Here is a 15,150-nt window from a genome sequence, read left to right on the forward strand (position 1 = left end):
TTCAGAATGGCAAAGATGTTTTATTACAAATTATTTGAGCAAACTGCAGTTCCTCTTTTAATACAAAATTGACCTGTTACTGAAGCGGGGAGAGGGGAAATCTTATAGCACAGAGGAACCCGAGGCCAGCTATTCACACCCAGTTTCCGAAGAATTGTTTAAAGAGAGGTGATTCGTTTCCCTCAGACATCACCTGGACCTGCAGACAAAGAGACAGAGGTAATTTCAGGTTAAAGCAAAGTGTCTGTCTTATTTATTTATTTTTAAATCTGTCAAGGGAACCTTTCCTGAGAAAAGTAAGACCGCTGTCATTATTGGAAATGCTGGCAACCTGACTGTCATAGATCTTCTTGCTTCAGTACACGAGTCACTAAAGCTTATAAAAGAAATGGGAGGAGGAAGAGGGGAGTGTAGTATTAAAACTGTATCATTTATTGCACAAGATTAAAAACACTTACAAGATTCCCACTTATATCTTGTAAGTGTTTTTACTCTTGTGCAATAAATGATAGTTTCAATACACTTAAAGGGGGGGTGGCGCCTCCTGTTTGTCTTATGTTTTGCTAGACGCACTGAAGATGGCTGCCTCCCTCTTTTTTTAAATCGCCTCCTTACCATGGTTCAACTTTGTTTTTACCTAAAGACTGACTAATCAAGTGTACATTATTACAAACTAAGGGCATTGCCTCCTGGAGCACCAGATACCCAATTTACCTTCACTTGAGTTGCTAAAGCTGGCCATAGATCAAAATGTGGGCAGTTCAGCAGAGACCAGCCAAATTTTGACCCATCTATGGCTGTTCCCTGGTCGAGTACAGTTGACCTAGAGATTGAATCCTGTTGCAAAGGACTGTTGGGGAATTTTTGTCTTCGATCAATACATGCAGCCACTTTGCTGCAGCATTGGTCAGTATATTCTGACAGCAGAGGAGTCCCTGCTGTCAGAATACAAGAACAGTGGGAGAATTTCTTAATTTCTTAATCCACCTTGAATGTGTGGATGGGGGAATTTTTTATTTATTTTTGATCAGGCAGCTTTCCGATTTAAAGAGAAAAAGATAAATCTATGGCCAGGTTAACTCTGATAACAAATCAGGAGATCCTTATCTGCATACATGCTGAGTTATAGTCAATGACTAAGCTGGACAGACTCGGATCTGGAAATTCTGCAGGCTCAATAGATACATCTACATTTTGATACATGCATGGATCAACCAACAGGTCAGGCTGGTTGTACACAAAAGATCAGTGCTGTCAGCTGTAGCAGCACGGATCATGGTATTCTGACGGCAGGGAAGATTTCCTGCCAGCTTAATAAAATGGCATAGTGGAGAACATTTCCCCCATTCACATTGATTGTGTGGCTGGGGAGGAGGGATAGGCTTTTTTCCCCCCCCCCCCAAGCCACTGCTTGAATGAAAATAGAAGAAGCAGGTATGACCAGCCTTAGTACTAAGGCCAGCAGATCAGCATGATGGTAATGTCGCCATCACTTTCAAAAGTAGCTCACATTATCCTTAGAAAACGTATACTTATATAAATGTGTTTTATGTATACACATACTATAATAAACAGTGGTTTCAGCAAACAATGTTTTAAATATGAATATTTTAGTAGATAATCTGAAGAGACTTTTAAAGTAAAAGTTCAATTTTTGGGTGGAATACCGCTTTAAGTACTTGTGACCCCCTGCCCACATTTGGCATGTCATTTTTACCCAGCTCCCTAACGCCACAGTGCGAGCGGAAGTTCACCACTTTACTATGTAAATGACAATGGCAGGGAAGGGGTTAAGCGTGTCCTAGGGAGTGATTTTAACTGTGGGGGGGGGGGTGGGCTTCCACTCGCATGACAGCGATCACTTCTCCTGATCAGAGAGAGCAGTGATCTGTCATGTCACAGGTCAGAATGGGGAAATGCCTGGTTTTACATAGGCACTTCCCGTTCTGTGGCTCTGTGATACTATCGCCGGGAGACCGGCGGACATAGAGCCTGCGGACACGATCACGCTGTATGCTAGCCCCACTGTTTTAAAAGGGATGTACGGGTATGCCATTTTCCCCATCGCTGCCGTTGTGCTGATGTATATGCAGTGGTTAAAGTGGATGTAAACCTGATTTGTGTAATTTGATGCAAACACATACAGTTGTGCTCATACGTTTACATACATACATACCATTTCTTGGCTATTCTTCAGAGAATATGGATAATGCACACTTTTCTTTTACTCATGGTTAGTGTTTGGCTGAAGCTATTTATTATCAACTGTGATTTTATTTTTATTTATTTATTTATTTTTTAAATCGTAATCGACAAACCACCAACATTACCCTGATAAAAAGTTTACATACCCTGGTATTTTGGCCTGGGGCGGTCTGTCTGGAGTCCAGAAACTCATTTTATACATGCCCACTAATTGCAAGCGAACCGATCACAGGTGAGGATGGTTACCTTTTTAATAGCCATTCAAACCCTTTTGTGTCACATTGTGTGCATGTTATCAGGCCACAATAACCAGGGTATGTAAACGTTTGATTAGGGTCATTTTGGCTAGTTTCTGTTAATATTTAAAGAGTAGTTGATGATAAATGGCTTCAGCCAAACACTAACCATGAGTGAAAAGTTTGTGTTGGCATTCATATTCTCTGAAAAATGGCCAAGAAATCAAATTCTGCCAGGGTATATAAACTTACGAGCACAACTATATATCTGTAGTGTTTTCTTATCTCTTTCCAAAGCACTAAGTCCCGTGTCTTTTTGCTGTTTCGTTGCTCTGTTATCAGCATGATGACTTCTGACAAGTTCTCTGTCAACCAAGATAATGCCAGCCTGAAATTTTTGTTGTGGGAGGTTGCTATAAATGCACTTCACTGGGTATATGTGAGGGTTTACATACTCTTTAAGCCATGTACAGTCAAGCCCAAATCCAGTCTCTGGTATGGATGATTTATATATAAACTATATTTTCCTAATTTCAGACTGGCAACATGGTTTGTGGGGTCCTCATCCTCTCTGCATTGGTGACGGGCAGTACTCAATGATGCAGAGAGTCACTGAAGTGATGACAGCCACGCCTTTGCATCATTGTACTGGGCATGCAGGATGTTGTGGTCACATGCCCCAAGGGCAAAGTGCTATGAGAACTTGCACTCATAGGACGAGGAGGAGGAATGGCCCCAACTGGTTTTTAAACCAGAACAGTATTATGCTAGATCACAGAGCATTGAGTCTGCTAGAGCCACAATTTATTTATGGAATTGCTGGGCTATCTATTTTATACCCAACTAAAATTGGACTTTAAGCATGAATAAATAGAACATGTACAATATAAGTTTTTCAAAGGCGTTAAGCTTCCAGCAGCTTTTTTGGTCTATCTAGTTGATATCAAATATAGATAATAAAAATTGGTAGCTGTGACTTGGCTTTGTACACACAGATTTCAGTGATTAACAGCAAGCTAAACAGCCGCCCAATCACTTCCATCTGACAGCCAACTTGTCAGATTTACACAGAACCAGGAGTGTAAAAACCCCCTGCTTCTGATGTATGCAGCAATGAAAGGGTCGTGATATATTGCTTTTAGCCCTCGTTTACACTGAACATGGGTTTGAAATCATGCGAGTTCAGCGGAACATTCATTCACGATTTCAAACCTGCATTTCAGTGCGGGGGCAGTTTGAAAGACATCTGCGTGGGTTCACTATTGAAAATCGCCCCTGAAACCACCAAAGCAGTGCAGGAACTACTTTTTGAAAATCGGTGTCAAATTGTGCCAATGTGAAAGGGGCTAAGCAACACATGAAAAACAATAGGCCTTACACAATTTAAGTGCAATAAGCTGCATAGAGTATATGCATTGTAGTATATTGTAGATCAACACTGGTGTGCATTTGAGTTTACACCGCAATATCCACCTAAAGTGCATTACCAAGCTTTGCTGTAATGTTTGTTATAACCTGCAATACAGTGTGAAGTAGCACCAAGAGGAATGTGTCACAAAAATAGTGATGAGACATGTCAAGATCAGTGGTGGTTGGTGCTCAATTTTTTTTTTTGGGGGGGGGGGGGGGGGTGCAAACAAACCACCTGACTCCCCCTTCCATTTGGTCGGTTAATTGAACAAACACCCAACCCCCCCCATTGTCCGCCCACCAGCCCCACACTTGCCCCATCCAGGTTGCAGGCAGATTTGGCAGCTTCCTCCTGCTTCTATTCTCGGATGGCCAATACGATCCCTTCTCCTCTTGGCCAATCGGGTCTTAAGACCTACTTTCTGATTGGCCAGGAGACGAAGCAGGAAGACAATATCGGTATTGTCACACAACTGGGTGGGCTAGAGCGCAGACCACTGCACCCGGAGCCCACCCTTTTTTATAAAGCTAATTAGAGCCTATGTATCCAGTGCCCTGCATGTAGATTAGGGGCCGGGCGCATGGAATAGGGGGACTGTGTCTCTAATGGAGTGGCAGCCAGTGTTCAAGATAAAGCTTCAAGTACTCTGGTACCAGGATATGTGCTTGTTCTAGTGCAGTGACACTGAGCTATTAAAAAGGATGGTGGCTTTAATCGTGGGCTCTGCACACAGGTATTTTACTTTGTGACCTACAGTATGTACTTTATAAGTGAGCTTAAGTTAAAGAAAAAAACAATGGATAAGAAATCATCATCTCACCTGTGTTTTAGTTGAGTACTTCATGAGAGTTATGAATTTTTCAGCAGTTGCTAGTGATTGTTCCCGTTCCTCCTTATTTGCTTTTCTACCTGATGATAAAAGAATATTTGACATTACAATATTGCTGTGAATCCTATTCATGTTGATTCTCTCCCTCCCCAAGTTTTCCCGAGCTGAACTCACCAGGAACTTCTACCTGTGTTATGCACGTTCCCTAGCCAGCTGGGTCTCTATCCCTGACCTAGCACGCACTCCAGGTGTTCCTGAATAACATAAGCGACCCTATATATAAAGGTTTCATGTCAAGATGGCCACCTGAGGTCTGTCCATTCAGACAGTTGGCTTCTGAGCCCCTGATGAAATCCACAAGGAAACAATTACCCTAACAGACTCCTCTCCATCTGTGTTATTGGCATAGTGCCACCCACAGTTTGGGGGGGGGGGGGGGTGGGAAAGAACAACAGCATGGCTGCTAATAAACTGACAAATACTGTATGCATTATACTTATCTATGCAGCAGGTGGCGCTGTAGTATTATATTGTTATAATGTGTACTATATGATATGACAGGTTCTACCGTTTATCTAAGTTCCCTTGTTTGTGGTTAGTTCCTATTTCTCATACTGTAAGACGTGCATTTCTAATCCTCCACAAAAGCAAAGCATATTGCTGTATACAAGAAGGTTCCAGCGCATTATTTCAAAACTCTGCACAACAGGGGCGACCTGCCCCTGCCTACACACCCATATGTCACAGGTGGAGAAATACGCCTTGCAATATACCACATTTATCGGCGTATAACACGCACCTTTTTCCCCTTAAAATCAGGAGAAAATCGCGGGTGCGTGTTATACGCCGATACTCCGTGATTTCCACGCAATTTTTTGGGCTCTGGGCGGCTTTCCGCCGCTCTCGGACCTTCTTGGCCGCTCTCGGCCGAAAGCCGGCAAGAACTTCCGGGCGCCGCCGAGATACACAGAACATCTCGGCGGCGCCATTTTTAAAAAGTTTCCCTCCTAAAAGTTTTTTTCCACAAAATTCCCTCCTAAACTTGGGGTGCGTGTTATACGCCGATAAATACGGTAATACATTTCTGGTAGTAAAAGCTTAAATGTATACTTAAAGGGGTTGTAAACCCTTATGGTTTTTCACCTTAATGCAGTAGCCCCCAATTTTTTCAGCCATGAGAACAAGCGCAGCAGCTCCAGCGGCTGTCTATTCCTCATTGGACAGATTAATAGCAGCATGAGCCATTGGCTCCCACTGCTGTCGATCAAATACAGTGAGCTGGGGATGGGGCAGAGTCCTGCTTTCTATCAATGGACATAGCAGCAGCACTCGGGAGCGTGCTGCATTAGTATACCCTTGGGAATTGGGTTTCCGAGGGGAACTTGATGCGGGAAGTAACCAGGAGCACCGCTGAGGGACCCCAGAAGAGGAGGATCGGGGCCACTCTGTGCACAACCATTGCACAGAGGAAGTAAGTATACTTCTCTTTTTTTCTTTTTTTTTTTATATAGTTAAATAGTAGGTGAGGTTGAAAAAAGACAAGTCTATCAAGTCCAGTATTACATTGTATATCTCTGTATGTTCCAGTCGATCAGGTGCTTATCTAATAGTTTCTTGAAACGATCAATGCCCCCCGCTGAGACCACAGACTGTGGAAGGGAATTCCACATCCTTGCCACTCTTACAGTAAAGAACCCTCTACATAGTTTAAGGTTAAACCTCTTTTCTTCTAATTTTAATGAGTGGCCATGAGTCTTGTTAAAGTCCCTTCTGCAAAAAAGTTTTATCTCTATTGTGGGGTCACCCGTATATTTGTATATTGAAATCATATCCCCTCTCAAGTGTCTCTTCTCCAGAGAGAATAAGTTCAGTGCTCACAACCTTTCCTTATAACTAATATCCTCCAGACCCTTTATTAGCTTTGTTACCCTTCTTTGTACTCGCTCCATTTCCAGTACATCCTTCCTGAGGACTGGTGCCCAGAACTGGACAGCATACTCCAGGTGCGGCCAGACCAGAGTCTTCTAGAACGGGAGAATTATCGTTTTATCTCTGGAGTTGATCCCTTTTTTTTAATGCATGCCAATATTCTGTTTGCTTTGGTAGCAGCAGCTTGGCATTGCATGCCATTGCTGAGCCTGTCATCTACTAGGACCCCCAGGTCCTTTTCCATCCTAGATTCCCCCAGAGGTTCTCCCCCCCAATGTATAGATTACATTCATATTTTTTCCCCCCAATTGCATTATTTTACCTTTTCCTTCATTGAACCTAACTTGCCATGTAGTTGCCCACCCCATTAATCTTTTCAGATCTTTTTGCAAGATTTCCACATCCCGCGGAGAAGTTATTGCCCTGCTTAGCTTAGTATGGTCCGCAAATACAGAGATTGAACTGTTTACCCCATCCTCCAGGTCGTTTATGAACAAATTACAATTTTAGGATAGGAAATAAACGGCGGCAAACTTTTACAACCCCTTTAAAATGTTCCCTAGTTGGTGTTGAAATGATAAGAAAAACACTACCTCATTCAAGAAGGGGGTGAAGAAAGTGCGGTAAACAATATTAATCCTATTAAAAGTTCCAGTTTTGTATCCGAGGTTAAAATCACAATCTGGGCTTAATTCATAGATTGAAAATTCTGACTTGATGTATTAGGCTACATTCACACAGCAGTGAACAGGGTCGACTGCAGGCAAGAATCGATTCTTGCTGGCGAAATCTAAATGCTGCCCGCATATACTGTGTGACAAGCAGCGGCTGTCATATTTGTACTCCATTTGTGAAACCAATGCCTGGTGGTGTTGCTTTTCACATGTAGTTACATGGGAATGGAGCCTCCCACTTTCCCCGTATGTAGTGTTCATCCAGTTGAGTTCTGATCGCTCTCGCAGCTAATTAGCCAGTTTGTATGCTGCCATAGTACAGAGTGTTGCTGTGTCAAGACGCTGCATTTAGCCACCTCTGTATGCAGCAAACTATCTGCACCTATGAAGCCATGAATGTACCCTTATGTTGTTTAGAACTACAAAAGATTTGTTTCTCAGCTTTTTAGCTGTACTTTGCATGAAGATAACTCTGAAGTTGGGAGTAAGAGCCACCAGAGGCCCTGATGTGAGACAGTTGGCTTCCAGTCAATTGCCTAACCTGATACTATGTATTGTTTGCCAGCTCTTGAGTGTGCATAACATTACTGACTCTGCTTCTTTTTTTTTTTTCTCCCGCGGTGCAGTGTGCACACTCAAAACTAAACACCGGGTGCAAAAAAAAAAAAAGTGAGCGCACAAAAAATTAACCAGAAATAAGTACACATGGTCCTCCTTCAAAGAAAAAGGACCCTGGCCTTGACCCCCCCCCCCCCCCAGACTCCTGATGGGGAGTGGGGTACCTTATAAATGTGCTCTGATCTTTGATGCCATTATACACACACTCATGAGCTTGGACAAGTGTGTGTTTTTTTTAACAAAAATTAACAGGGCAGTAATGTTCTGACTTTGGGGGGCCTCAGACTTCAAATATAAGAGCCTGTTTCAAAGAGTGTAGAGCTAAAAAAATGAAATAAATAAAGTCAAAGCAAATTTTATGTCATCCGGAGTTACCTTTCCAGACATAGAGCTTCCCTACTGTGTCCAGGATGAAGCAGTCATCTGAAATCAGCTGCTCTTTACGGAAAGTACCTCCATCAGCCACACGCGTCACCTTCATCTCTCCGGTAGCATTAGAGACCTGTGCAAAGAGACATTGTACAGTTATGGTGGCCATACACACTTCAGTAAATGCTGTGTTTGTATCAATTAGGTTTATCATAAAATATGTGAACATCATATGCCTAAATATCACTCAATTCCTTCTGAAAAATTATCTTTTACAAAAATACCCCCATAATTCATATAAGCTGCCTATAGAGTCCTATATATATAATCCTACTTCAAGTAAACTAAAAAGGCAAAATTATTTCTTAAAAAGGTATGCTGTGACATGGCAACACAAACCTATAGTGGGGATTCTCAAATGTGTCATCAAAAAAAGGAATGCACTTTAACCACATAAGCCCCGGACTAATTTGCAGCCAAAGGACCAGGCCCCTTTTTGCGATTCGGCACTGCGTCGCTTTAACTGACAATTGCGCGGTCGTGCGACATGGCTCCCAAACAAAATTGGCATTCTTTTTTTTTTCACAAATAGAGCTTTCTTTTGGTGGTGTTTGATCACCTATGCGGTTTTTATTTTTTGCGCTATAAACAAAAATAGAGCGCCAATTTTGAAAAAAATGCAATATTTTTTACTTTTTGCTATATAAAAAACATTTTTTTTCCTCCATTTAGGCCGATACGTATTCTTCTACATATTTTTGGTTAAAAAAAAATAAAAAATCGCAATTAGCGATTGATTGGTTTACGCAAAAGTTATAGCGTTTACAAAATAGGGGATAGTTTTATAGCATTTTTGTTAATATTTAATGGCAGCGATCAGCGATTTTTTATTGTGACTGCGACATTACGGCAGACACATCGGACATTTTTGACACATTTTTGGGACTATTGTCAGATATACAGAAATCAATGCTATTTAAATGCATTGATTCCTGTGTAAATGACCCTGGCAGTGAAGGAGTTAACCACTAGGGGGCAGTGTAGTGTTATGTATGACGTTATGTGTTTTTTTTTTTATCATAGGGGGGCGTGGCCTGGCATGTGACGTCACTGATCGTCCTTCCCTATAAAAGGGAAGAGACGATCGTGACAGCCACACAGGGAAGCACGGGGAGAGGTTTGTTCACACAGACCTCTCCTTGTTCTTCAGCTCTGTGACCCGACGCGGGACACCATCAGCGATCGGGTCCGCTGGTTCCGCGGCCACAGTCATGGAGCACAGGACCGGGTCGGGAGCGTGCCGCCGCCGGCGCGCTCCCGACCCACAGCTGGGCACTTAAAGAATCACATACCGATACGTGAGTGTGCCCAGCCATGCCATTCTGCCGACGTATGTCGGCATGAGGCGGTCCTTAAGTGGTTAAAGTGTCTTTTTAAAGATCTGCTGGGAAATTTGCCCGGTGAAACCTTTACTGCCCGAGTGAGATTTGACATTTGCATTGTCAAGGTGGGTATATAGCCACAGGTGTGATTGACCCCTTGTAATAAGGGGTCATTACTAAGAGCCGGTTCACACAGGGGCAACACGACTTCCAACATGACTTTTGGAGGCAACTTGGACATGACTTCTCAACAGGACTTGGGGTGACTTACAACATGGCTTTAAGTCGCCCCAGGCCAGGCGAATTTGACCGTGGCCAATCAGAGAATAATGATCTCTCTAGGGGGAACTCCACGCCAAATGAAAAAAAAACTGCATGGGTTCCCCCTCTGGGAGCATACCGGGCCCTTAGGTCTGGTATGGATTTTAAGGGGAACCCCCTACACCCAAAAAACGGCATGGGGGTCCACCCCAAGGTCCATACCCCCGACCCTTATCCGAGCACGCAGCCTGGCCGGTCAGGAAGGGGGTGGGGGCGTGCCGGTGCCCCCCGGACCGTACCAGGCCTCGTGCCCTCAACATGGGGGGTTGGTGCTTTGGGGAAGGGGGGGCGCCCTGCGGCCCCCCACCCACCTTGTCCCCATGTTGATGAGGACAAGGGCCTCTTCCCGACAACCCTGGCCATTGGTTGTCGGGTCTGCGGGCGGGGGGGCTTATCGGAAGCCAGTACAGCGGAAGACAGCGCCGTGTCAACATCGGAAGAGGTAATAAGGACCGAGGATGGAGGAGTAAAAGAGCTCCAACAAGACAGAGGAGGAGCCCGGGAGAAGAGGCAAGGACACCGGTAGAAGAGGCCAAACAGAGCAGTGAAGTCGGAAGAAGACCCCCGATGTCGGAAAAAGACCCCTGGAGCTGATTAATAAATTACTTTTAAAACTTGTGTTGTGTTTTTTATTTTTTATAGACACTTTTTCCCCAGGTGAATGGGTAGGGGTACAATGTACCCCTTACTCATTCACATAGGGTTGGGGGCCGGGATCTGGGGGCCCCCTTATTAAAGGGGGCTCCCGGATTCTGATAAGCCCCCCCGCCCACAGACCTCATCAACATGGGGACAAGGTGCTTTGGGGTGGGGGGGCCGCAGGGCGCCACCCTTCCCCAAAGCACCAACCCCCCATGTTGAGGGCACGCAGCCTGGTACGGTCCAGGGGGGGGGCTCGCTCATCCCCACCCCTTTCCTGACCGGCCAGGCAGCATGCTCGGATAAGGGTCTGGTATGGACCTTGTGGGGGACCCCATGCCGTTTTTTCGGCGTGGGGGGTTCCCCTTAAAATCCATACCAGACCTAAGGGCCTGGTATGCTCCCGGAGGGGGAAGCCATGCCAGATTTTTTAAATAAATTTGGAGTGGAGTTCCCTCTCGAGAGCTGATTATTCTGTGAGAGGCGACATTGTCGCCTCAATATAGATGGAGATCCGACTTGGAGGCGACTTCCATGGAAATCAATGGGTACCAGTCGGATAGAAGTAGTACAGGAACCTTTTCTTAAGTCGGAGCGACTTCAGTAGTGTGCATTAAGATGGCTCTCATTCACTTACATTGATTTTTAGATGTAGCGCGACTTGAGGCGACTAGGAGCGACCTGAAGAAACTTACATTTAAATGCCCATCAATGCAGCCTTATCAGTGTCCATCTGAAGCCTCCTCAGCGTCATTTGCAGCCTCGTCATGCAGCCTGTCCTCATTGCAGCCTTGTCATGCAGCCTGTCCTCATTGCAGCCTTGTCATGCAGCCTTGTCATGAAGCCTGTCCTCATTGCAGCCTCGTCATTGCAGCCTCTCGTCATTGCAGCCTTGACATGCAGCTGGTCCGTCTTAGTGCATTGTCCGCTTATGTTTTTAAAAATGGCGCCGCCGAGATGTCCCGTGTATCTCGGCGGCACCCGGAAGTTCTTGGCGGCTTTCGGCCGCTCTTGGACCTTCTCGGCGGCTTTCGGCCGCCTCGCCCCTTCTCGGCGGCTTTCGGCAGCTCTCTGCCGCTCTCGGACCATCTCTGTGGCTTTCGGCCGCTCTCGGACCTTCTCTGTGGCTTTCGGCCGCTCTCGGACCTTCTCGGCGGCTTTCGGCCGCTCTCGGACCTTCTCGGCGGCTTTCGGCCGCTCTCAGACCGCGGCAGCTTTCGGCCGCTCTCGGACCGCGGCCGACCGCGGCCGAAAGCTGCCGAGGTCCGAGAGCGGCCGAAAGCCGCCGAGAAGGTCCGAGAGCGGGCGAAAGCCGCCGAGAAGGTCCGAGAGCGGCCGAAAGCCGCCGAGAAGGTCCGAGAGCGGCCGAAAGCCACCGACAGCCGCCGAGAGAGGCCGAAAGCCACCGAGAAGGGCCGAGGCGGCCGAAAGCAAAACGAAAAATTGTGCGGAAATCGCGGAGTATCGGCGTATAACACGCACCCGCAATTTTCCCCTGATTTTAAGGGGAAAAAAGTGCGTGTTATACGCCGATAAATACGGTATATACTAATTATATATTAGTATATACGATACCACCATGACTTCCACCATGACAAGGGGTTAATGTCAGCAAGTGTGCTCCAAGGCGCGATCTACAATAAACCTCCTGGAACCTCGAACTCCATCAAAAAGATGGTTCATCAGCCACAGCTCAAGGAACCCCTAGCAACCTCCGGAGGAACCTCAGGGTTCCATAGAACCCTGGTTGAGAATGGCTGGTCTAAGGTTATCAGTGGTGTACCCCAAGGTTCAGTGCTGGGACCCTTACTTTTTAATAATTTAAATGATATAGGGTCTGGGTTTAAAAGTAACATTTCTTTCTTTGCAGATGACATTAAGCTATGCAGTGGAATAACGTCCTAACACGATATCTCCAATTTACAAGCCGATGTAATGCGCTGTCTAATTGGGCAACTAAGTGGCAAATGAGGTTTAACGACTTAAGGACTGGAAGATTTGCCCCTTAATGACCAGGCCATTTTTTTGTGATACGGCACTGCGTTGCTTTGAATGAAAATTGTGTGGTCGTGCGACGCTGCACCCAAACAAAACTGGCGTCCTTTTTTTTCCCCATACGTAGAGCTTTTGATTGGTGACATTTGTTCACCTCTATGGTTTTTATTTTTTGTGCTATACATAAATATCCCCCCAAAAAAATAAAAACATTTCTTCAGTTTAGGCCAATATGTATTCTTCAAAAAATGTTTTCACCAAAAATATCACAATAAGCGTATATTGATTGGTTTGCGCAAAAGTTATAGCATCTACAAAATAGGGGACAAGTTGCCCCTGTGTGAACTGGGGCTTAGCTGATGGGGCCTGTTCAGTGCAGGGTGCACTCTCTCAACACAGCTATGATTACATCCTAGTACACAAATATGCGGTCTCTTGACTTTAAGGTCCACCTGCCGATAGGCCACATATTTGCATACTGTCTGCACCAAGGAGTTTAAAAACCTTGTCTTTTACAATAAAGTATACATGTGCGCTGCCAAAAAATGTGTTCATCCTCGTTTCATTTGCTTTTTTTTTTTTTTTTTTTTTCATAATTCGAAAATTAGAAAGAAGATCCGAAAATGCCAAAGAATAACTAATAATAATATATATTAAATTATAGGTATTGGAATTTCCTTTCAAATTTGGCTGTTAGTGAACGTAATGAATACGAATTTATCCAAAGTTACGAATAACAAAAATAACAAATCTAAATAGATACGACATTCGTTATTTTGGATAATTTGTAACTTCGGATAAATTCTTATTTGTTACATTCAATAACAGCCAAATTTGAAAGGAAATTCCAATACCTATAATTTAATAGTTAGTAATAGTCAAGTTATTATTAGTTAGTTATTTCAGAATTTAAATTATTCAGGTTTTCCAATTTCCGAATGTTTGGAAAAATTTGTTACACAGGTTTTCGTTAATTCAGATATTTCCGAATTAACAAATTTGTAAAAAAAACGAATTTGAATCAAAATTAATTGCACATGACTACTATAACGTTCCAATGATAGAACAGAAGGGAGCATGCAATGGATCATATGTGTACACATGTGGCACTAGCAGTTACCAATAACTATCACCCGCAACATCAATAGAATATGCATATGCAAAAAGTAATCAACTGGTATCTACAGATACATGATCATCCATTGGTGGAGCACACGGATCGTGGATGAGAATTACAGCAGTGGTTTTTATAAATATTTGTGTGTGTTAAACATCTATCATGGAGAATGCTCATGAAGAGCCTTAGCAGATCCAGAGATATTGGCAGCCGAATTTATAGGCAAATCTAAAGTAATGAGATCCAGATCGGAGAAAATTGGAGACAGGATCCAAAAATTGGAAGTGTAGTTGGATAATTCTTAGCTGAACAGTGCTTGCAGCCTTCTGACTAACGTTACCACTGGCTGTCAATATTGGAATTTATTGTTTGTATAGGCACTTTTTTTTAACTTTCCTTTGAGTAATCATACTTTTTTTCACTTACATTTTTTTTGCAATCTATACTTAAAAAGTGCATGTGCAAAAAAAGATATTTAATTTTGGACTGTTACATTTTATTATTACTATTACACTGATTTGGATTGGATATCAGATTTTGACCTTTTGATTACAATTAAGTTTTTATGTGTGATATTCATTGATGAGTTTATTTTTGTACTTTGAGTCAGCGCCACATTTATTTATTTCTAAAAGCCACCAATTCACTTTTTTTCTTAACGTGCAGAACTATGTGATTGACTTGTGCTCCTAGCACAAAGACACACAAAAAAGAACAATTTGGTGGGAGGAACACTTACCTGGTAGAGTACAGCTCCCCTGGTGTGAATCTCATCCGCCTCCTTGTCGTCCTGTGTGCTCCCTTCTTTCAGTGTTACCGGCCTCTGTCCCAGAATCTGCATCATATTCAAGAAGACGAAAGATAAAAAGTTTAAATTCAAGTGAACGGGCCACCCTATGTGGTACACACAGAAATGCTTGCAAATTATGATAACAAAATTGTGAGTGGGAACAGGCATTCCGCTGCACAATATGTGAATGAGGCCTAAAAGTCACACAGTCACTCACAATGCGAAACCCATCAGCCGTTTTATTTATTTATTTATTTATATATATATTTTTGTTGATAAGGTTTTACTGGGCTCTTGATCACCCAGGGTGTGCAGGATCAGGCCACACTCCCACTATTGCAGCCTGACCTGTGTTCTGGCAGGGGAGTCAAGTAGGAGCATTCTGTTTTACAGCACTAGCAAGCTGGACTGCTGAGCCAGAATAAAGCATAGTGTGGGGCTCAACACATACCATTGAAATCCACCCTTTAACTTTATTTTTTATTATAGGCTTTTACATAGCACCTACAATTTATACAGTGCTTTATATATTATACAGTCCCTGCCCTCAAGGAGATAACAGTCTAAGATCCCTATTTTAAATACATATGCACACATACAGTGATAGGGCCAATTTAGATGGGATCCAATTAACC

At 43.7% G+C, this 15,150-nt stretch overlaps 1 protein-coding gene across 1 annotated transcript in view; it reads right to left on the minus strand.

The window, feature by feature from the left end:
* CAPG (capping actin protein, gelsolin like) overlaps nt 1–15,150 on the minus strand; it is a 55,502-nt gene continuing 40,352 nt past the window's right edge. Inside the window, exons 7-10 of the mRNA XM_077454755.1 lie at nt 14,465–14,560; nt 8,278–8,404; nt 4,673–4,761; nt 1–199 (exon numbers count right to left, since the gene is read on the minus strand). Of these exons, the coding sequence (XP_077310881.1) occupies nt 134–199; nt 4,673–4,761; nt 8,278–8,404; nt 14,465–14,560 (378 nt within the window). The 3' untranslated portion in view covers nt 1–133. The remainder of the gene's footprint in view (nt 200–4,672; nt 4,762–8,277; nt 8,405–14,464; nt 14,561–15,150) is intronic.

The sequence above is a fragment of the Lithobates pipiens genome, unplaced genomic scaffold (genome assembly GCF_037356315.1).
Source record: "Lithobates pipiens isolate NorthernLeopardFrog02 unplaced genomic scaffold, aLitPip1_a1.2 Scaffold_25, whole genome shotgun sequence".
In the NCBI taxonomy this organism is placed as follows: domain Eukaryota; kingdom Metazoa; phylum Chordata; class Amphibia; order Anura; family Ranidae; genus Lithobates; species Lithobates pipiens.